Source organism: Taudactylus pleione, unplaced genomic scaffold (assembly GCF_031769625.1).
Source record: "Taudactylus pleione unplaced genomic scaffold, aTauple2 ptg000168l, whole genome shotgun sequence".
In the NCBI taxonomy this organism is placed as follows: Eukaryota; Metazoa; Chordata; class Amphibia; order Anura; family Myobatrachidae; genus Taudactylus; species Taudactylus pleione.
The window spans coordinates 322,732-340,644 of record NW_028284570.1 but is presented as its reverse complement, the minus strand read 5'-3'; the positions used below and the strand labels follow the sequence as shown (position 1 = coordinate 340,644).

At 45.4% G+C, this 17,913-nt stretch overlaps 1 protein-coding gene across 3 annotated transcripts in view; it reads left to right on the top strand.

Moving 5' to 3' along the window:
* The window catches only part of THEM6 (thioesterase superfamily member 6), a 41,315-nt gene extending 27,247 nt beyond the window's left edge, over positions 1 to 14,068 (top strand). For all 3 annotated transcript variants that reach the window (XM_088475232.1, XM_088475230.1, XM_088475231.1), the window contains exons 2-3: positions 4,755 to 5,307; positions 12,893 to 14,068. In XM_088475232.1, the coding sequence (XP_088331358.1) occupies positions 4,801 to 5,307; positions 12,893 to 13,006 (621 nt within the window). In that variant the 5' untranslated portion in view covers positions 4,755 to 4,800 and the 3' untranslated portion in view covers positions 13,007 to 14,068. The remainder of the gene's footprint in view (positions 1 to 4,754; positions 5,308 to 12,892) is intronic.
* The last annotated feature ends 3,845 nt before the right edge of the window (positions 14,069 to 17,913 follow it).

Here is a 17,913-nt window from a genome sequence, read left to right as displayed (position 1 = left end):
ACTCAAGTTATAATCAATATAAGGACAGGATTTCAGCATTTCATTATTGTGAAGGCCCCCACCTGGCTATTTATTGGTGCCACCCGGCTGGCAATATTTTCTGGGGAGAATTCTGATATGGCATCTGCTGTTCTGCGCGGCCGATGCGATATAAAGCTAAATAAATCACAATATATACGTATGAAGATTGAACGAACTCCAGACGCAAATAAATGTAACCAGTTAAGGTGTGTACACATTATACAGATATATATATGTCGTTAATACACATTGCACGGCCATCATCTGTGTCTGGCTGCGGGTCATGGCAGCCAGGGAGCGTGTCAGGGGCGTGGCCTAGTGGGTGGGGTGCGTGTCCTGCACCCCTCCCCGCGGCTGCCGCTGTGTGTGAACGGGTGGGTTGCAGACCGCCCATGTACACCTGCCGATGGACAAATATGTCTGCAGACTTATCTGTCCAGCACAGCCAATGCGATATGTCGGTGAACGGCGACGTTCACCGACATATCGCCGGTACACACTTGCCGATGGGCAGCAGATATATTGGCCAATATATCTGTCAGTGTGTACCCAGCATAACACTCTCCTGACTGGGGCCCGGGGTCTCCTGGGGGCATGGGGAGGTGGAGGGGGGGTCATTGGACATCACCTATTTGGCTAGTTTGGAGAAGAGTGCGGTCTTGAACTATTTCTCCCTTCTAATGAGGGGCTCTAAAATCAAGTACCAGCAACAGGTCATGTTTTGTGGATTTCTTTAATCCCGCACAGGTGAGTTACTCTAATTTGCTGTAATTATCTCACCTACGTCCTTAAAACATGACCTGTTGGGGATACTTGTGGTTGAGAAGAAATGCTGGCGTGTATTCTCTATAGTAGAAATGTCATTGCATTCTGATAACATAATTTAAATCCTCAATTTTGATTAACCAATTTTAGTGTGTTTCTTAATTGTTACACTGTCATTAGACTAATTACAGCCCCTAGCATCTGCTGATCATGTCTGGGGCCAATTATATGCCCCGTCGCAGCTACTTGGCAGAGTATGCATCCAGGGAATGTAATCAGCAGATATAAAATCCTGTATACTCTGGTAATGAGTGACTTTTGTGAATAATTGTTTGCTAAGCTCATTATTTTTGTCAATAGCACATCTTGGAAATGATTAATCTTATGACACCGGCTTAGGGCTGCCACAAGTCCGGGGTGAGATTTGGCCACGAGGGGGGCGAGTTGCGGGGCCGCTAGCTGCTATCACCGGTACTTACACCTACCCCATGTTAGGTACAAGGCATGCTTGTGCATTATGCAAAAAATCTCACGAGGCGGCTGCGTGCGAATCAGAAACGGGCGCACAATCTGCATTTACAGTATTTAACAACGTCATTTTTTCTTTACATTTTGGCCGCTAATTCACCAACTAATAGCGTTGGGCTCACATATGTCCTTCGTACACTGGGCCAGATTCAGAGATGGAGGCAGCGCCGGTGTTTACGCAGTTGAGCGATTATCGGTATCTATGTCTGAGTCGCAGTCCACATGCGTCAAGTTTTGAGTATCGTTGCCGCTCGCAGGGAGGATTTATTCGCAAACTGATTGACAGGCAGCGGATGGCAATGGAGGGGGTGTGGCAACTCAAACGCAGGCGTGTCGCAACCGTCTTCGTGATGAGGCTCGTCCTGTGACTGCGATCTTGTATGCAGTAAGGATGATATCCGTTGTCTCAGTTCCCGCGGCGATTATGCGTGGCCATGGCGTTACTCAGAAGGCCGATTATCGACTGATCTGCCACCGATGCTACTTCTTGTATGCAGCCGCCGGTGGGTGCCTTAATACAGATCCGGGTGGCTGAGACATTTGCATATTCTCGCACAGTCGCTGCGTACAATTTTGCAGCTACGGCGGCGACATTAGCGCCAAATCTCTGAATCCAATCTCTAGCACTTATGGAATGTTTGAGGCCACTATGTGAGGACCTGACATTGGGTTCTGGATCACCGTAGTGTTTATAGGTTACAGGAGTGTATTCTGCTATGGTCCTGTTCTCCATAATGTGCTGTGCTCTGTCCTGGCCACAGCAGGGCACCATTTTGGGGATCCGGTTAAGATGCTGGCGGATGGGATGCCTGACGCCAGGTTACCGATGCCGGAATCTCGACGCCTGTCAGAATGCCGACGCTGCTATCTTGAAAAGATCGAGATAACGACGTCGGCATACCAACCGCCGATATCCCGAAGGTAAGTATGCGGGATAGTGTTACGGTTTGCCCGGGGATGGGGGGGGTTAGATTTAGGGACATTCTGGACTGGTTTAGAGTTAGGCACCAACCAGGGAGGGTTAAGGTTAGGCTACGGGAAGGGAGGTTAGGGTTAGACACCACACTGTAAGGTTAGGTTTAGGCACCCCGGGGTAGGTATTGGGGGGGGGGAGATGGGGAGAGTTAGTCTACTTTCCGGCCCCTGGTGGTATTTTGCATATCGTGATGCCGCTGTCAGTCTTCTGACCGCCGGGATCCTGTCCGACGATCATTCATACCGATTCCCCATTTTGCGTACATGCTTTGCGCCCAAGGCACCATGTGATGTATATATAAATGGGAACCCAGAAGCTGGTGACTCGTTAAGGGTAATAGGGAGCGATAACCTGAACTTAGGGCCCGGTTCAGACCCTCTCGCTAGGAAGCGTTCGCACGCAGCTAGATGATTTTTGCATTCTGTGCATGCGTGAACCAGTCCGAGCGATCGGGAAGCGTACGCTCGCCGCGCATAGACTGCCCTGCATAATGAGTGACAGGAGAAGCCTTTTGTGAGTGGTAACAGGGACTGGCCAATAAAAACGGGGGAGTGGAGGTGCGAAAGCAGGCGTGCCTGAGCATCTCAACGCCGTTTCAGAGGCGTGCATAATTATTACGGAGCATCATAGTACACGTCACTTGGTTGAGATTTACACTGAAGTGCTTGCAGTGCTTGCGGTAGGGTATGGTCAACCACAAGCGCTGCGAATGCATCCGATGGTACTCGATAGTACCGATGGTTGCATACACTTCATGGAGATGACGTGCACAAGTGGGCGTCTTTAGACAAAGTGGGGGGTCTACTTACACAAAGCGATCGCACGCCAAGACATATTGGGCGTGCTAATGTCTTGTTGTGCGATTGCTGCCTTCCCAAATTTGCATACGCATCGAGCGAGCGGGTCTGAATCGAGCCCTTAGGGCCTGATTCAGAGCCGCTCGTAAGTGGCCGCTTGTTCGCTCCGAGCGATGTTCGCACATCTGCGCATGCGTATGGGTCGTAATGTGCATGCGCCAACCAGTCAGTGCAGTTGAAAAACGTGTGTTCGCAAAATAGCGAGTGCCTGCTAATTTGAGTGACAGAATGAGGCGTTTGTGGGTGGTAACAGGGGAAGGTGCTTGAAAACGGGGAGAGGTGATCCGAACGCAGGCGTGCCAAACGGTCAAAACGGGCGTTTTAAGGGTGTGCATAATTAACAAAGCAGCGTCATCGACCACGTCACTTGGTTGTCTCTTAGCCTGAACTGCTCGCATGATTGCGGTAGGAAAATCCAACCACAAGCACTGCGAGCAGTTCAGACGCCTTTCGATGTACTCGATTAATCTAATAAATAGCGGAGATGACGTATGATGCGAGCGGCCAGGGGGCGTCTTTACAAAATAGCGAGCGCATGTTTCGTTCATTCGCTCAGACATAGAGGCGTCAACAGACCGCAAAGAGCGAGTGCTCAATTTAAATAGCCGGCCCCTTTTTCTGAGCGAGCGCAAATAGCGTCCGGCTCTGAATCAGGCCCAAAGTTCCTTTCATTTCATGCTGAATGAAGCAAGGACGAGCTTCGTACTGGGATTGAAAATAACTTGTGGGGATGGTCTAAGTAAGGCACCCAGCTTAGGGAAAACGAAATGGGAAAGTGACTATAACTGGAACAAGGTGCATATATCCATGTGGCAAATGTATTGCCCTAGGACTCACAGTGATTTAGCAATGTTTGAAGTTAAAGGGTGTATCCACTTAGCGATATACAAACGACAGCACGATTGCGACATTGCAATCGTTCTGTCGTTTGTATAGCTAGTGATGTGCTAGGACTGAACACTCACTCGTTCAATCCCGGCACATCCCTCATCCCCGCACATGCAGAACCTGACGAGATCGTCAGGTTGACCTGCATATACGGGCGATGTTGGAAGCGACCCGCGGGTACACGCATCGCGGGCCGCTTCTGTCCAAAACATGCCCGATGCATGCATGATTTTCAAGCGATTGCACGATAACAACATCGTTATCGTGCAATCGCTTGTTTAAATCGCTAAGTGGATACCCCCCATTAGTTTATGTCATGCACAAGCGGGATAAGCGAATATTATAAACACAGAGATACAGGTGGGTGGGGGTGCGGTACTGTGTTTGGGCATTTGTACAGATGAAATTGCCTCTACAATAAAGACGCCCATGGCAGGTCCCCCAGAGAAAGCTCCAGTGTAGACTGTGTGATAGTCCTTAGTACTCGCACCTTAGTACATCTACTGTATGTACCTATGGCCGTGCGTCACCTGACTCCGTGTACACATCGTAATAATAATAATGGTACATGAGGGGTAGCATCTAACGCTTATACATAATAATAATAATTTTTGTATAGCGGCTTTTCTCCAGAGGGACAATAGTCGCTTATGTGCATGATCTGGCTAAAGCAGAGCTGCAGTATCTGATGTGTTGGTGACATCTGTCTCCTCCCGCAGGTCCTCCATATTGAATCCCCTTCTTGGTTACACAGACGCCAGGGCCATGTGGATCGCGGTGCTGGTCCTCAGCCTGGCTGCCGCCTTGTTTTCCCTGCTGGATATCTGGTATTTTGTCCGTGCTTTCCTGGCGGTCCTGAGGTCCCGGCTGCAGCCTGCGGTGAAGGATCTCCTGAAGGAACACGCCGTCTCCGGCCTGGTCCTACCCCATGACCTAGACTTCCTGCTCCACATGAACAACTCCCGCTACCTCCGCGAGGCCGATTTCGCCCGTTTGTCGTTCTTCACCCGCAGCGGGATCTTTGGGGCCATACACTCCCTGGGAGCTGGCATGGTGATGGCCGCTTGCACAGCGCGCTACCGCCGCTCGCTCCGTTTCTTGGAGGCCTTTGAGATCCGCACGCGCCTGCTCTGCTGGGATGATAAGGCCTTCTACGTGGAGCAGCGCTTTGTGGCCCCAAGGGATGGCTTTGTCTGCGCCGTACTCCTGAGCCGGCAGCACATCATCGGGAACTCCCCCGACAAAGTGGTACAGACCATGTGTAAGAGGAAGGTAAGCTGGGCGTGTGGGCTGGGGGTGCGGGGAGTATACTGTAAATACAGGGAACCCCACTGAGTGGGAGACATCTCTGAGGTAGAACGTGTTACTGATGAGTTAGTAGATGTATCCCCCACCTGACTGCCATATGGGTTATACATAAATTGGGAAGAGCCATTTTCCAAACGGCGCAAGTAACGTGTATGGCGGCCACACGAGAAAGTGCATCGGCGCTGGCACAGTATTGCTAAATTAGCTGCCACATAATGACATATAATATGCTAAGTACCCCTCCTTCACATCTTATACCGCCACCATATTGCACTGAGGGTTCTGCTTGTGGGGTAATCGGATATTATGGGCTCAATTATTATATAGCTGAAAGTTTAAGATATATTAATGGATGTTCCTTAGGATTAATATTTTGCACAGTTTGTGACAATATCCCTGACATGATGTGAGGAGCGGAATGGAGGCAGCAGGGAGCCACAGACTGATAGTTATATAGTGGGAGGAGCAGGGTCCCCAGCAGCACAGAGTATATCAGGAGATGAGTGATGTGTTAGTGAGGACAGGGCTGCATGTGACAGAGGCAGTGACATGATGTGAGGAGGGGAATGGAGGCAGCAGGAAGCCACAGACTGAGAGTTATATAGTGGGAGGAGCAGGGTCCCCAGCAGCACAGAGTATATCAGGAGATGAGTGATGTGTTAGTAAGGGCAGGGCTGCATGTGACAGGATGTGAGGAGGGGAATGGAGGCAGCAGGAAGCCACAGACTGAGAGTTATATAGTGTAAGGAGCAGGGTCCCCCCAGCAGCACAGAGTATATCAGGAGATGAGCGATGTGTTAGTGAGTACAGGGCTGCATGTGACAGGGGCAGTGACAGGATGTGAGGAGAGGAATGGAGGCAGCAGGAAGCCACATACTGACATTTATATAGTGGGAGGAGCAGGGTCCCCAGCAGCACAGAGTATATCAGAAGATGAGTGATGTGTAAGTGAGGACAGGGCTGCATGTGACAGGGGCAGTGACATGATGTGAGGAGGGGAATGGAGGCAGCAGGAGGCCACATACTGAGCGTTATATAGTGGGAGGAGCGGGTCCCCAGCAGCACAGAGTATATCAGGAGATGAGTGATGTGTTAGTGAGGACAGGGCTGCATGTGACAGAGGCAGTGACATGATGTGAGGAGGGGAATGGAGGAAGCAGGAAGCCACAGACTGGGAGTTATATAGTGGGAGGAGCAGGGTCCCCAGCAGCACAGAGTATATCAGGAGATGAGCGATGTGTTAGTGAGTACAGGGCTGCATGTGACAGGGGCAGTGACAGGATGTGAGGAGAGGAATGGAGGCAGCAGGAAGCCACATACTGACATTTATATAGTGGGAGGAGCAGGGTCCCCAGCAGCACAGAGTATATCAGAAGATGAGTGATGTGTAAGTGAGGACAGGGCTGCATGTGACAGGGGCAGTGACATGATGTGAGGAGGGGAATGGGGGCAGCAGGAAGCCACAGAGTGAATGCTATATAGTAGAAGGAGCAGGTTCCCCAGCAGCACAGAGTATATCAGGAGATGAGTGATGTGTTAGTGAGGACAGGGCTGCATGTGATAGGGGCAGTGACAGGATGTGAGGAGGGGAATGGAGGCAGCAGGATGTCAGACCCGAGAGTTATATAATGGGAGAAGCAGCATAGGCAAACGCAGGTGGGGGGGGTTCTGTCTGCCTGGAAACCCCCCTCCCCAGCCCACACCATGCATAGTAATATAATGGAATTTTACTATCTCTGCATGTTCTTCTCAGTATCATAAATGAAATAAATAGCACAACCTATGGATCTTTTAACATGTATCAGCCAGTAATAAATACACCTGTGCCCCAATTAGGGGATTTGGAAAACATGCACCATTAGGGATGCACTGTTATAGAGCCCAATATGTACATATATGTCCAGGGCAGTCCTGGGTTATTCTGCTGCTCCCCCAGACTCCCGGACTTGCCCATGCCCTGGAATGGGAGCCCACATCTAACATAAAAACATTCAGCTCAAGGAGGATGGCCCTACTGCCACATATAATGGGTTACTGTGATCACTGGTCCTGTATATGCTGGAATTATTATACACAATACACTATGTATGACACATATAATGGGTTACTGTGATCACTGGTCCTGTATATGCTGGAATTATGACACACAATACACTATGTATGACACATATAATGGTTACTGTGATCACTGGTCCGGTATATGCTGGAATTATGACACACAATACACTATGTATGACACATATAATGGGTTACTGTGATCACTGGTCCTGTATATGCTGGAATTATGACACACAATACACTATGTATGACACATATAATGGTTACTGTGATCACTGGTCCGGTATATGCTGGAATTATGACACACAATACACTATGTATGACACATATAATGGGTTACTGTGATCACTGATCCTGTATATGCTGGAATTATGACACACAATACACTATGTATGACACATATAATGGGTTACTGTGATCACTAGTCCTGTATATGCAGGAATTATGACACACAATACACTATGTATGACACATATAATGGGTTACTGTGATCACTGGTCCTGTATATGCTGGAATTATTATACACAATACACTATGTATGACACATATAATGGGTTACTGTGATCACTGGTCCTGTATATGCTGGAATTATGACACACAATACACTATGTATGACACATATAATGGTTACTGTGATCACTGGTCCGGTATATGCTGGAATTATGACACACAATACACTATGTATGACACATATAATGGGTTACTGTGATCACTGGTCCTGTATATGCTGGAATTATGACACACAATACACTATGTATGACACATATAATGGTTACTGTGATCACTGGTCCGGTATATGCTGGAATTATGACACACAATACACTATGTATGACACATATAATGGGTTACTGTGATCACTGATCCTGTATATGCTGGAATTATGACACACAATACACTATGTATGACACATATAATGGGTTACTGTGATCACTGGTCCTGTATATGCAGGAATTATGACACACAATACACTATGTATGACACATATAATGGGTTACTGTGATCACTGGTCCTGTATATGCTGGAATTATTATACACAATACACTATGTATGACACATATAATGGGTTACTGTGATCACTGGTCCTGTATATGCTGGAATTATGACACACAATACACTATGTATGACACATATAATGGTTACTGTGATCACTGGTCCGGTATATGCTGGAATTATGACACACAATACACTATGTATGACACATATAATGGGTTACTGTGATCACTGGTCCTGTATATGCTGGAATTATGACACACAATACACTATGTATGACACATATAATGGTTACTGTGATCACTGGTCCTGTATATGCTGGAATTATTATACACAATACACTATGTATGACACATATAATGGGTTACTGTGATCACTGGTCCTGTATATGCTGGAATTATGACACACAATACACTATGTATGACACATATAATGGTTACTGTGATCACTGGTCCGGTATATGCTGGAATTATGACACACAATACACTATGTATGACACATATAATGGGTTACTGTGATCACTGATCCTGTATATGCTGGAATTATGACACACAATACACTATGTATGACACATATAATGGGTTACTGTGATCACTGGTCCTGTATATGCAGGAATTATGACACACAATACACTATGTATGACACATATAATGGGTTACTGTGATCACTGGTCCTGTATATGCTGGAATTATGACACACAATACACTATGTATGACACATATAATGGTTACTGTGATCACTGGTCCGGTATATGCTGGAATTATGACACACAATACACTATGTATGACACATATAATGGGTTACTGTGATCACTGGTCCTGTATATGCTGGAATTATGACACACAATACACTATGTATGACACATATAATGGTTACTGTGATCACTGGTCCGGTATATGCTGGAATTATGACACACAATACACTATGTATGACACATATAATGGGTTACTGTGATCACTGGTCCTGTATATGCTGGAATTATGACACACAATACACTATGTATGACACATATAATGGGTTACTGTGATCACTGGTCCTGTATATGCTGGAATTATGACACACAATACACTATGTATGACACATATAATGGGTTACTGTGATCACTGGTCCTGTATATGCTGGAATTATGACACACAATACACTATGTATGACACATATAATGGGTTACTGTGATCACTGGTCCTGTATATGCTGGAATTATGACACACAATACACTATGTATGACACATATAATGGGTTACTGTGATCACTGGTCCTGTATATGCTGGAATTATGACACACAATACACTATGTATGACACATATAATGGGTTACTGTGATCACTGGTCCTGTATATGCTGGAATTATGACACACAATACACTATGTATGACACATATAATGGTTACTGTGATCACTGGTCCGGTATATGCTGGAATTATGACACACAATACACTATGTATGACACATATAATGGGTTACTGTGATCACTGATCCTGTATATGCTGGAATTATGACACACAATACACTATGTATGACACATATAATGGGTTACTGTGATCACTGGTCCTATATATGCTGGAATTATGACACACAATACACTATGTATGACATATATAATGGGTTACTGTGATCATTGGTCCTGTATATGCTGGAATTATGACACACAAAACACTATGTATGACACATATAATAGGTTACTGTGATCACTGGTCCTGTATATGCTGGAATTATTATACACAATACACTATGTATGACACATATAATGGGTTACTGTGATCACTGGTCCTGTATATGCTGGAATTATTACACACAATACACTATGTATGACACATATTATGGGTTACTGTGATCACTGGTCCTGTATATGCAGGAATTATGACACACAATACACTATGTATGACACATATAATGGGTTACTGTGATCACTGGTCCTGTATATGCTGGAATTATGACACACAATACACTATGTATGACACATATAATGGTTACTGTGATCACTGGTCCGGTATATGCTGGAATTATGACACACAATACACTATGTATGACACATATAATGGGTTACTGTGATCACTGGTCCTGTATATGCTGGAATTATGACACACAATACACTATGTATGACACATATAATGGGTTACTGTGATCACTGGTCCTGTATATGCTGGAATTATGACACACAATACACTATGTATGACACATATAATGGGTTACTGTGATCACTGGTCCTGTATATGCTGGAATTATGACACACAATACACTATGTATGACACATATAATGGGTTACTGTGATCACTGGTCCTGTATATGCTGGAATTATGACACACAATACACTATGTATGACACATATAATGGTTACTGTGATCACTGGTCCGGTATATGCTGGAATTATGACACACAATACACTATGTATGACACATATAATGGGTTACTGTGATCACTGATCCTGTATATGCTGGAATTATGACACACAATACACTATGTATGACACATATAATGGGTTACTGTGATCACTGGTCCTGTATATGCTGGAATTATGACACACAATACACTATGTATGACATATATAATGGGTTACTGTGATCATTGGTCCTGTATATGCTGGAATTATGACACACAAAACACTATGTATGACACATATAATAGGTTACTGTGATCACTGGTCCTGTATATGCTGGAATTATTATACACAATACACTATGTATGACACATATAATGGGTTACTGTGATCACTGGTCCTGTATATGCTGGAATTATTACACACAATACACTATGTATGACACATATTATGGGTTACTGTGATCACTGGTCCTGTATATGCAGGAATTATGACACACAATACACTATGTATGACACATATAATGGGTTACTGTGATCACTGGTCCTGTATATGCTGGAATTATGACACACAATACACTATGTATGACACATATAATGGTTACTGTGATCACTGGTCCGGTATATGCTGGAATTATGACACACAATACACTATGTATGACACATATAATGGGTTACTGTGATCACTGGTCCTGTATATGCTGGAATTATGACACACAATACACTATGTATGACACATATAATGGGTTACTGTGATCACTGGTCCTGTATATGCTGGAATTATGACACACAATACACTATGTATGACACATATAATGGGTTACTGTGATCACTGGTCCTGTATATGCTGGAATTATGACACACAATACACTATGTATGACACATATAATGGGTTACTGTGATCACTGGTCCTGTATATGCTGGAATTATGACACACAATACACTATGTATGACACATATAATGGTTACTGTGATCACTGGTCCGGTATATGCTGGAATTATGACACACAATACACTATGTATGACACATATAATGGGTTACTGTGATCACTGATCCTGTATATGCTGGAATTATGACACACAATACACTATGTATGACACATATAATGGGTTACTGTGATCACTGGTCCTGTATATGCTGGAATTATGACACACAATACACTATGTATGACATATATAATGGGTTACTGTGATCATTGGTCCTGTATATGCTGGAATTATGACACACAAAACACTATGTATGACACATATAATAGGTTACTGTGATCACTGGTCCTGTATATGCTGGAATTATTATACACAATACACTATGTATGACACATATTATGGGTTACTGTGATCACTGGTCCTGTATATGCAGGAATTATGACACACAATACACTATGTATGACACATATAATGGGTTACTGTGATCACTGGTCCTGTATATGCTGGAATTATGACACACAATACACTATGTATGACACATATAATGGGTTACTGTGATCACTGGTCCTGTATATGCTGGAATTATGACACACAATACACTATGTATGACACATATAATGGTTACTGTGATCACTGGTCCGGTATATGCTGGAATTATGACACACAATACACTATGTATGACACATATAATGGGTTACTGTGATCACTGATCCTGTATATGCTGGAATTATGACACACAATACACTATGTATGACACATATAATGGGTTACTGTGATCACTGGTCCTGTATATGCTGGAAACATGACACACAATACACTATGTATGACACATATAATGGGTTACTGTGATCACTGGTCCTGTATATGCTGGAAACATGACACACAATACATTTTGTATGAGGCATATTAAAGCTGGATAAGCCACACTCACTCTAAAATCAAGCATTTGGAAACCCCCCCTAGAAATCCTGCATTTGCCACTGAGAAGCAGGGTCCCAAAGAGCACAGTTTAGTGCTATGATGTTTCTGTAGATTTGGGCATCCAAAGTACCTTTATGTGAAGTTATGCTCATTCATCTATTGTTTAAATGTATTCTGCTGTCTACCAAAATAAATATAATCTGTGTATAGAATGTATGATCTGTGTATAGAATGTATAATCTGTGTATAGAGGGTACTAAGAAGCCCAGGCTAGTGGACCCTCATTGTTAGAGACTGAAGGTTACTTATTCTGTACAATGTTTCCCTCTGCTGCGTCCCCAGGTGGAGTCTCCGGAGTTCCCGGACGAGGTCATGCACTGGATCGATTACAACGACAACAGCAGCCAGAAGCTGAGAGCAGAGAGCGGGGTGACTGGCAACAACAAAGACCAGTGACGGAGCCGCCTCCTGGTATCGCTCCCCGTTACACTACACCTGCTGAACCTGCATAAGCCAATGCAGATAGATTAGGATTGTTACCCAGTTCTAGTAGTGTTAGTCCTTTACTCCAGAACTGTACGACGAGTTCTGTATCATTCCTTACAGTGAGCCTCAGGTAGAACGGTGTCTGCTTTATACAGGGTACGAGGGGAGGGAGAACCACTTCTCCTGATACGTTATGTATCTTTGTATTGTGCATTTTATTTATTTAGGAACGATGCATGTTAAACATCCAGCACACTGCAACGGCACAGCGCGGCTAGCCTGCAACATGTTACATATATGTACGTTTACAGGCACAACATGGTAACCCTGCAACATGTTACATATATGTACGTTTACAGGCACAGCACGGTAAGCCTGCAACATGTTACATATATGTACTTTTACAGGCACAGCATGTCTGGGGTCCCTACAGTTGTATTATAAAACTCCTATAGATGTAAAGTGCGATGGGATTCACTCCTGGCAACCGGGACCTGAAAATACAACTATAAGTCCTTTGGCAATTAATCAATTATTGAAGACCATGAAAATGTATTTAATTACTTTTTAAAGGAAGGAATTGTTCAGCAGCGTATAAAGATGCGGCAGGAGCAGTATGTGTATAGATAGGGGCACTTCTTGAATGTCATTTAGAAAATACTGTACTATGTGTGTTGGTCCAAATTATCCAGAAAATGGCACAAAGTCTGGATACTCTACCTTCAGCTTTATTTTACTGTATGACTGCTGGGGGTTGGGTACGGAATCTCGGCGGTCAGAATACCAACAGCGGCATCCAGTCGGTCAGAATCCTGACCCAACTAGGTAAGTGTCCTATCCCTTAACCCTACCCCTCTCCCTAATATAACCTTGATACTTACCGTCGGAATGCCGGTGGCACCGGTAGTTCGCCGGTATACTGAGCTAAGGTATCCGGCGCTCAGTATACCCACTGCGTGGCATAGTTCTACTTTAATAGTAAAAACTCCTCCACCTCCTAAATACCTCTGGAATATTGTGCTGGGAGGGGAATATTAGGCTGGGAGGGGAATATTGTGCTGGGAGGGGAATATTAGGCTGGGAGGGGAATATTGTGCTGGGAGGGGAATATTGTGCTGGGAGGGTAATATTGTGCTGGGAGGGGAATATTAGGCTGGGAGGGGAATATTGTGCTGGGAGGGTAATATTGCGCTGGGAGGGGAATATTGCGCTGGGAGGGGAATATTGCGCTGGGAGGGGGATATTGCGCTGGGAGGGGAATATTAGGCTGGGAGGGGGATATTGCGCTGGGAGGGGAATATTGCGCTGGGAGGGCGATATTGCGCTGGGAGGGGAATATTGCGCTGGGAGGTGGATATTGCGCTGGGAGGGCGATATTGCGCTGGGAGGGGAATATTGTGCTGGGAGGGGAATATTGTGCTCAGCACCTCAGGTGATTTAGCAGAGATGACCCGTGAACCATTCCCTGAGCAGTCTTACATTTGCTGGATGCCACTGACACATTTTAAAGTGTATATTAAATATTATTTAATGTATCTAAGGTACCTTGTAATGTTAAAAAGTATTAGCAGTTTATTTTTAATTTATTTCTCTAAACCTGTTCAGTGAAACGTACGGGTGAGGCGTAAGTCAGTCTGCTAAAGGAACCTGATTATTTATAAATTATATATAATATATTTATGACTGGGCACTGCTGGATAAAATGTAAATCTCATTAATAGGCTGCAGGGAAGTAGGGTCAGTGGGAACAAAACCATATAGTTGATGCTTGAGTTTACCTAAGTGACGCATCTCCCATAAATAGGAGTACCAATGTGTTATGTGTGTAGTAGCTATTGTTATATGTGCCTGCTGGGCACGCTTTTCAAAAGACAGCCGGTGTAAAGGGGTTTCCACCTCAAATATGATTGTGCGTAATCTCCTTAAATCTCCTTAAATCTTTACAATTGATCATTTGGCAGATGCCTTCGCACTTATACACAATCGCCTTCAGCGTCGCGTGGACCTCGCCGCAGCAGGTCTCTGACAAAGCGTCTCTAGGGTACCTATTACAGACACTACGGAGAAAGCTGAGCAGTCGCAAACAGTATCCATAGGGGTCCCGGCTAATTCTAGCGACTGGGAGATCCCACCAAAGAACTGTTATTGCATAGGGAGGGGACTGAGCCAAATTCATGTTTAAATTGGAAAATCCCTTTAAACCTAATTGGTATAAATATGTGTAACTATGCTGTAACCACTAGCAACCAGCCTAATAGTTTTTTTATCAGTGTATTCTGCACTTGCCTGATTCAAAACGGTTATTTACTTAGTTGCTATGAGAGACGGTGATTGTGTGTTATATGTAACATGTTATTAATTGCGGTTTTGGCGATCAAGTTGTATTTATATTCGCATATTATTGCACAGGAGCTGCGTCCAGAGTCTCCGCTACTGTGCAATAGCGTGCAACTCAGAATTCCCATATTTGGTCTATATATTTTCATTTTGTATGTAGGCAATGATCAGTCTAGGCAATGATGAATAGCGTGCTATAGAAACGATCCCACAGAGCCCCGAGTGTCTTAATGCAATTGCGCAGGGACTCACCGCAAGCTGCCTGTCCAGAAAGGGACGAAACCCCTCCTATAAATTGGTAAAGAAAGTGAAATAAAAAATAAAACAATCCTGGGAGTGAATTGACCAGCACAAGTTACAAAGTTGCATTTCACCAAATGGTTAAACTTGATCGCTAACACGTGAATGTATAGCAGGTTGTCCTGTTTTATTGGTGGCCGATTAATTATACAAAATTTGCACTGAAGCCGATCAAGAAACATTTATAGAAACCTGAAGCCTGGGACAAGCAATAATACCCCTTTTACACCGGAGCTAAAACCCGGGATATTGCAGGGATAACCCGGGTAGCTCCGTGGTGTAAAAGGGGATAGGGTTGGATCGCTGGGTGTAGTGACCCGGCAATCCAACCCAGGTAACTTGCAGGGTTTAACGCCGGAATGTCCCGTGAAACCCTGCAGCGTAAACGGCCGGCTTCAGATTATGTCATCTACAAAGCATCCACTTTCACGCCGGAAGAGCCGGGGTCACTGTAGACCTGGCTATGGTGTGAACTGCGCCGCCTCGGGAATATCCTGGGTCGGCGCCGACTAAATCCTGGGTTTTTCTGGTTTGAAACCCTGTTGCAACCTCCGGGTCAGACCTGGAATTTAGGTATAAAAGCTGTATTAGTGTTGGCTTGATCTGCGTGTTATTTATCAGAGCAGTGTGTCTGTACGGTCTGTGGGGGTCATTCAGTCCCGCTCGCGAGCGGCAGTACGCTCGCAAGCGGGTCGATGTTCCCCACTGCGCATGCGCACGACGGAGGGAGCTTTCCATCGCTCCGGGTCTCGCACCAAAGGGGGCGTGCTGTCGATGTTGATTGACAGCACGCCCCCTTTGGTGGGCGTGCCGGGAGTGTGCCTGCCAGACGGAGGCGTTCCCATGGGAATGCCTACCGTCTGAAGCCGGCCCCACTGACATCACTAGTGATGTCGGTGGGAGTGATTTTGGCTCTGATAGAGCCAAAATCACTCCAGGGCTTGTGGCAGGGAGACCCTACCGCAGGGTCTCCGTCGCAAGTCCGATGGTCAAGACCATCGCGACCATCTTTTTGGCCGCTCGCATATGCTGTGGGTGGTCACCCACAGCTATGCGAGCGGCCAGGAGGCCGCTCCATTTTCATGGAGGAGGGCCCTGATTCACAGCGAGCGCTCTGGTCAGAGCGTTCAGCTCTGAATCAGGCCCTGTGTCCCCTGCTGAATTACACAGCACTTGTATGTACATAAACATAAGTCTAAAGGGAATATTGCACTTGTGTGAGTCTTTTTTTCTTCAGGGGTTTCATGAATAAAAAGAGAACTGAAGGGTCTATAACCCCTGTGTTATCTGTAAGCGTTTTCTGTATGTACTCGTGATATTGGAAGTCCGACCTGGTACTAATATAGGTGTCTAAATCCCGACAGCTGGTATCCCCAACGAAGGTAAGCGGGGACTGTTAGCTGTTAACCCCGGGGGGGGGGGGGGTTAGGTTTAGGCACCCTCGGGGGGACTTGTGGTTAGGCACCCCCCGAGGAGGGTTAGGGTACTTACCAGCTACAGTCGGGATCTCCACTGTTTGGGCTTCCGGCGTCGGTATTACGTCCGCCGGGTACACATCCGGTGGCATTACATACCGATTCCGCTCCATATAGCTGGCCCGCTGGAAGTTGGTGGGAGCTTCCGTTCAGATGCAGCAAGATAAAGTAATATTTATGTAATCTACACATATGCTAATAGACTTCCGGATAGCACAGGGTTTATATTGGTGAAAGTGATGTAGTCGGTGATGTCATAACTGCTCTGACGCTTATTCTCAATGAAATATATAATGGTCAGATGGCTGCGATTTAACGCCATGCAGTAACGTTTGGTGCATGTTTATTAATTATCGGGTCTTCGGCCCCATGATAGTTACATGTTACTGACGCCGTTCGTGGCAATGAGAAATGATGATTCACCCAGATGTATTAAAATACAATCGCTCAGAAAGGGGCCAATCCCTGCGCGGTGTAAGTGCGGAAGGGATTGCGATCCCTACACTACAGTACGTCTTCGGGAGCTGTGTGCACTACTGCACACCCAATGTCAGGAGATCCGCGAATGCGCAGCCTCTGTATTACACACGGGTATATCTTCTGTGAGTGCCCAGATGCCGCACCTTGAATGAAAGGCTGCGGTGGTTTGGGGGGGGCGACGTCAAAGGGGGCATGTCGGCCCCGTATCCTGGATGTGCTTTTTGTAAAATTTAGCCCATAGGCCAGTGGTTCCCAAACGCAGTCCACAAGGCACCCTAACATACC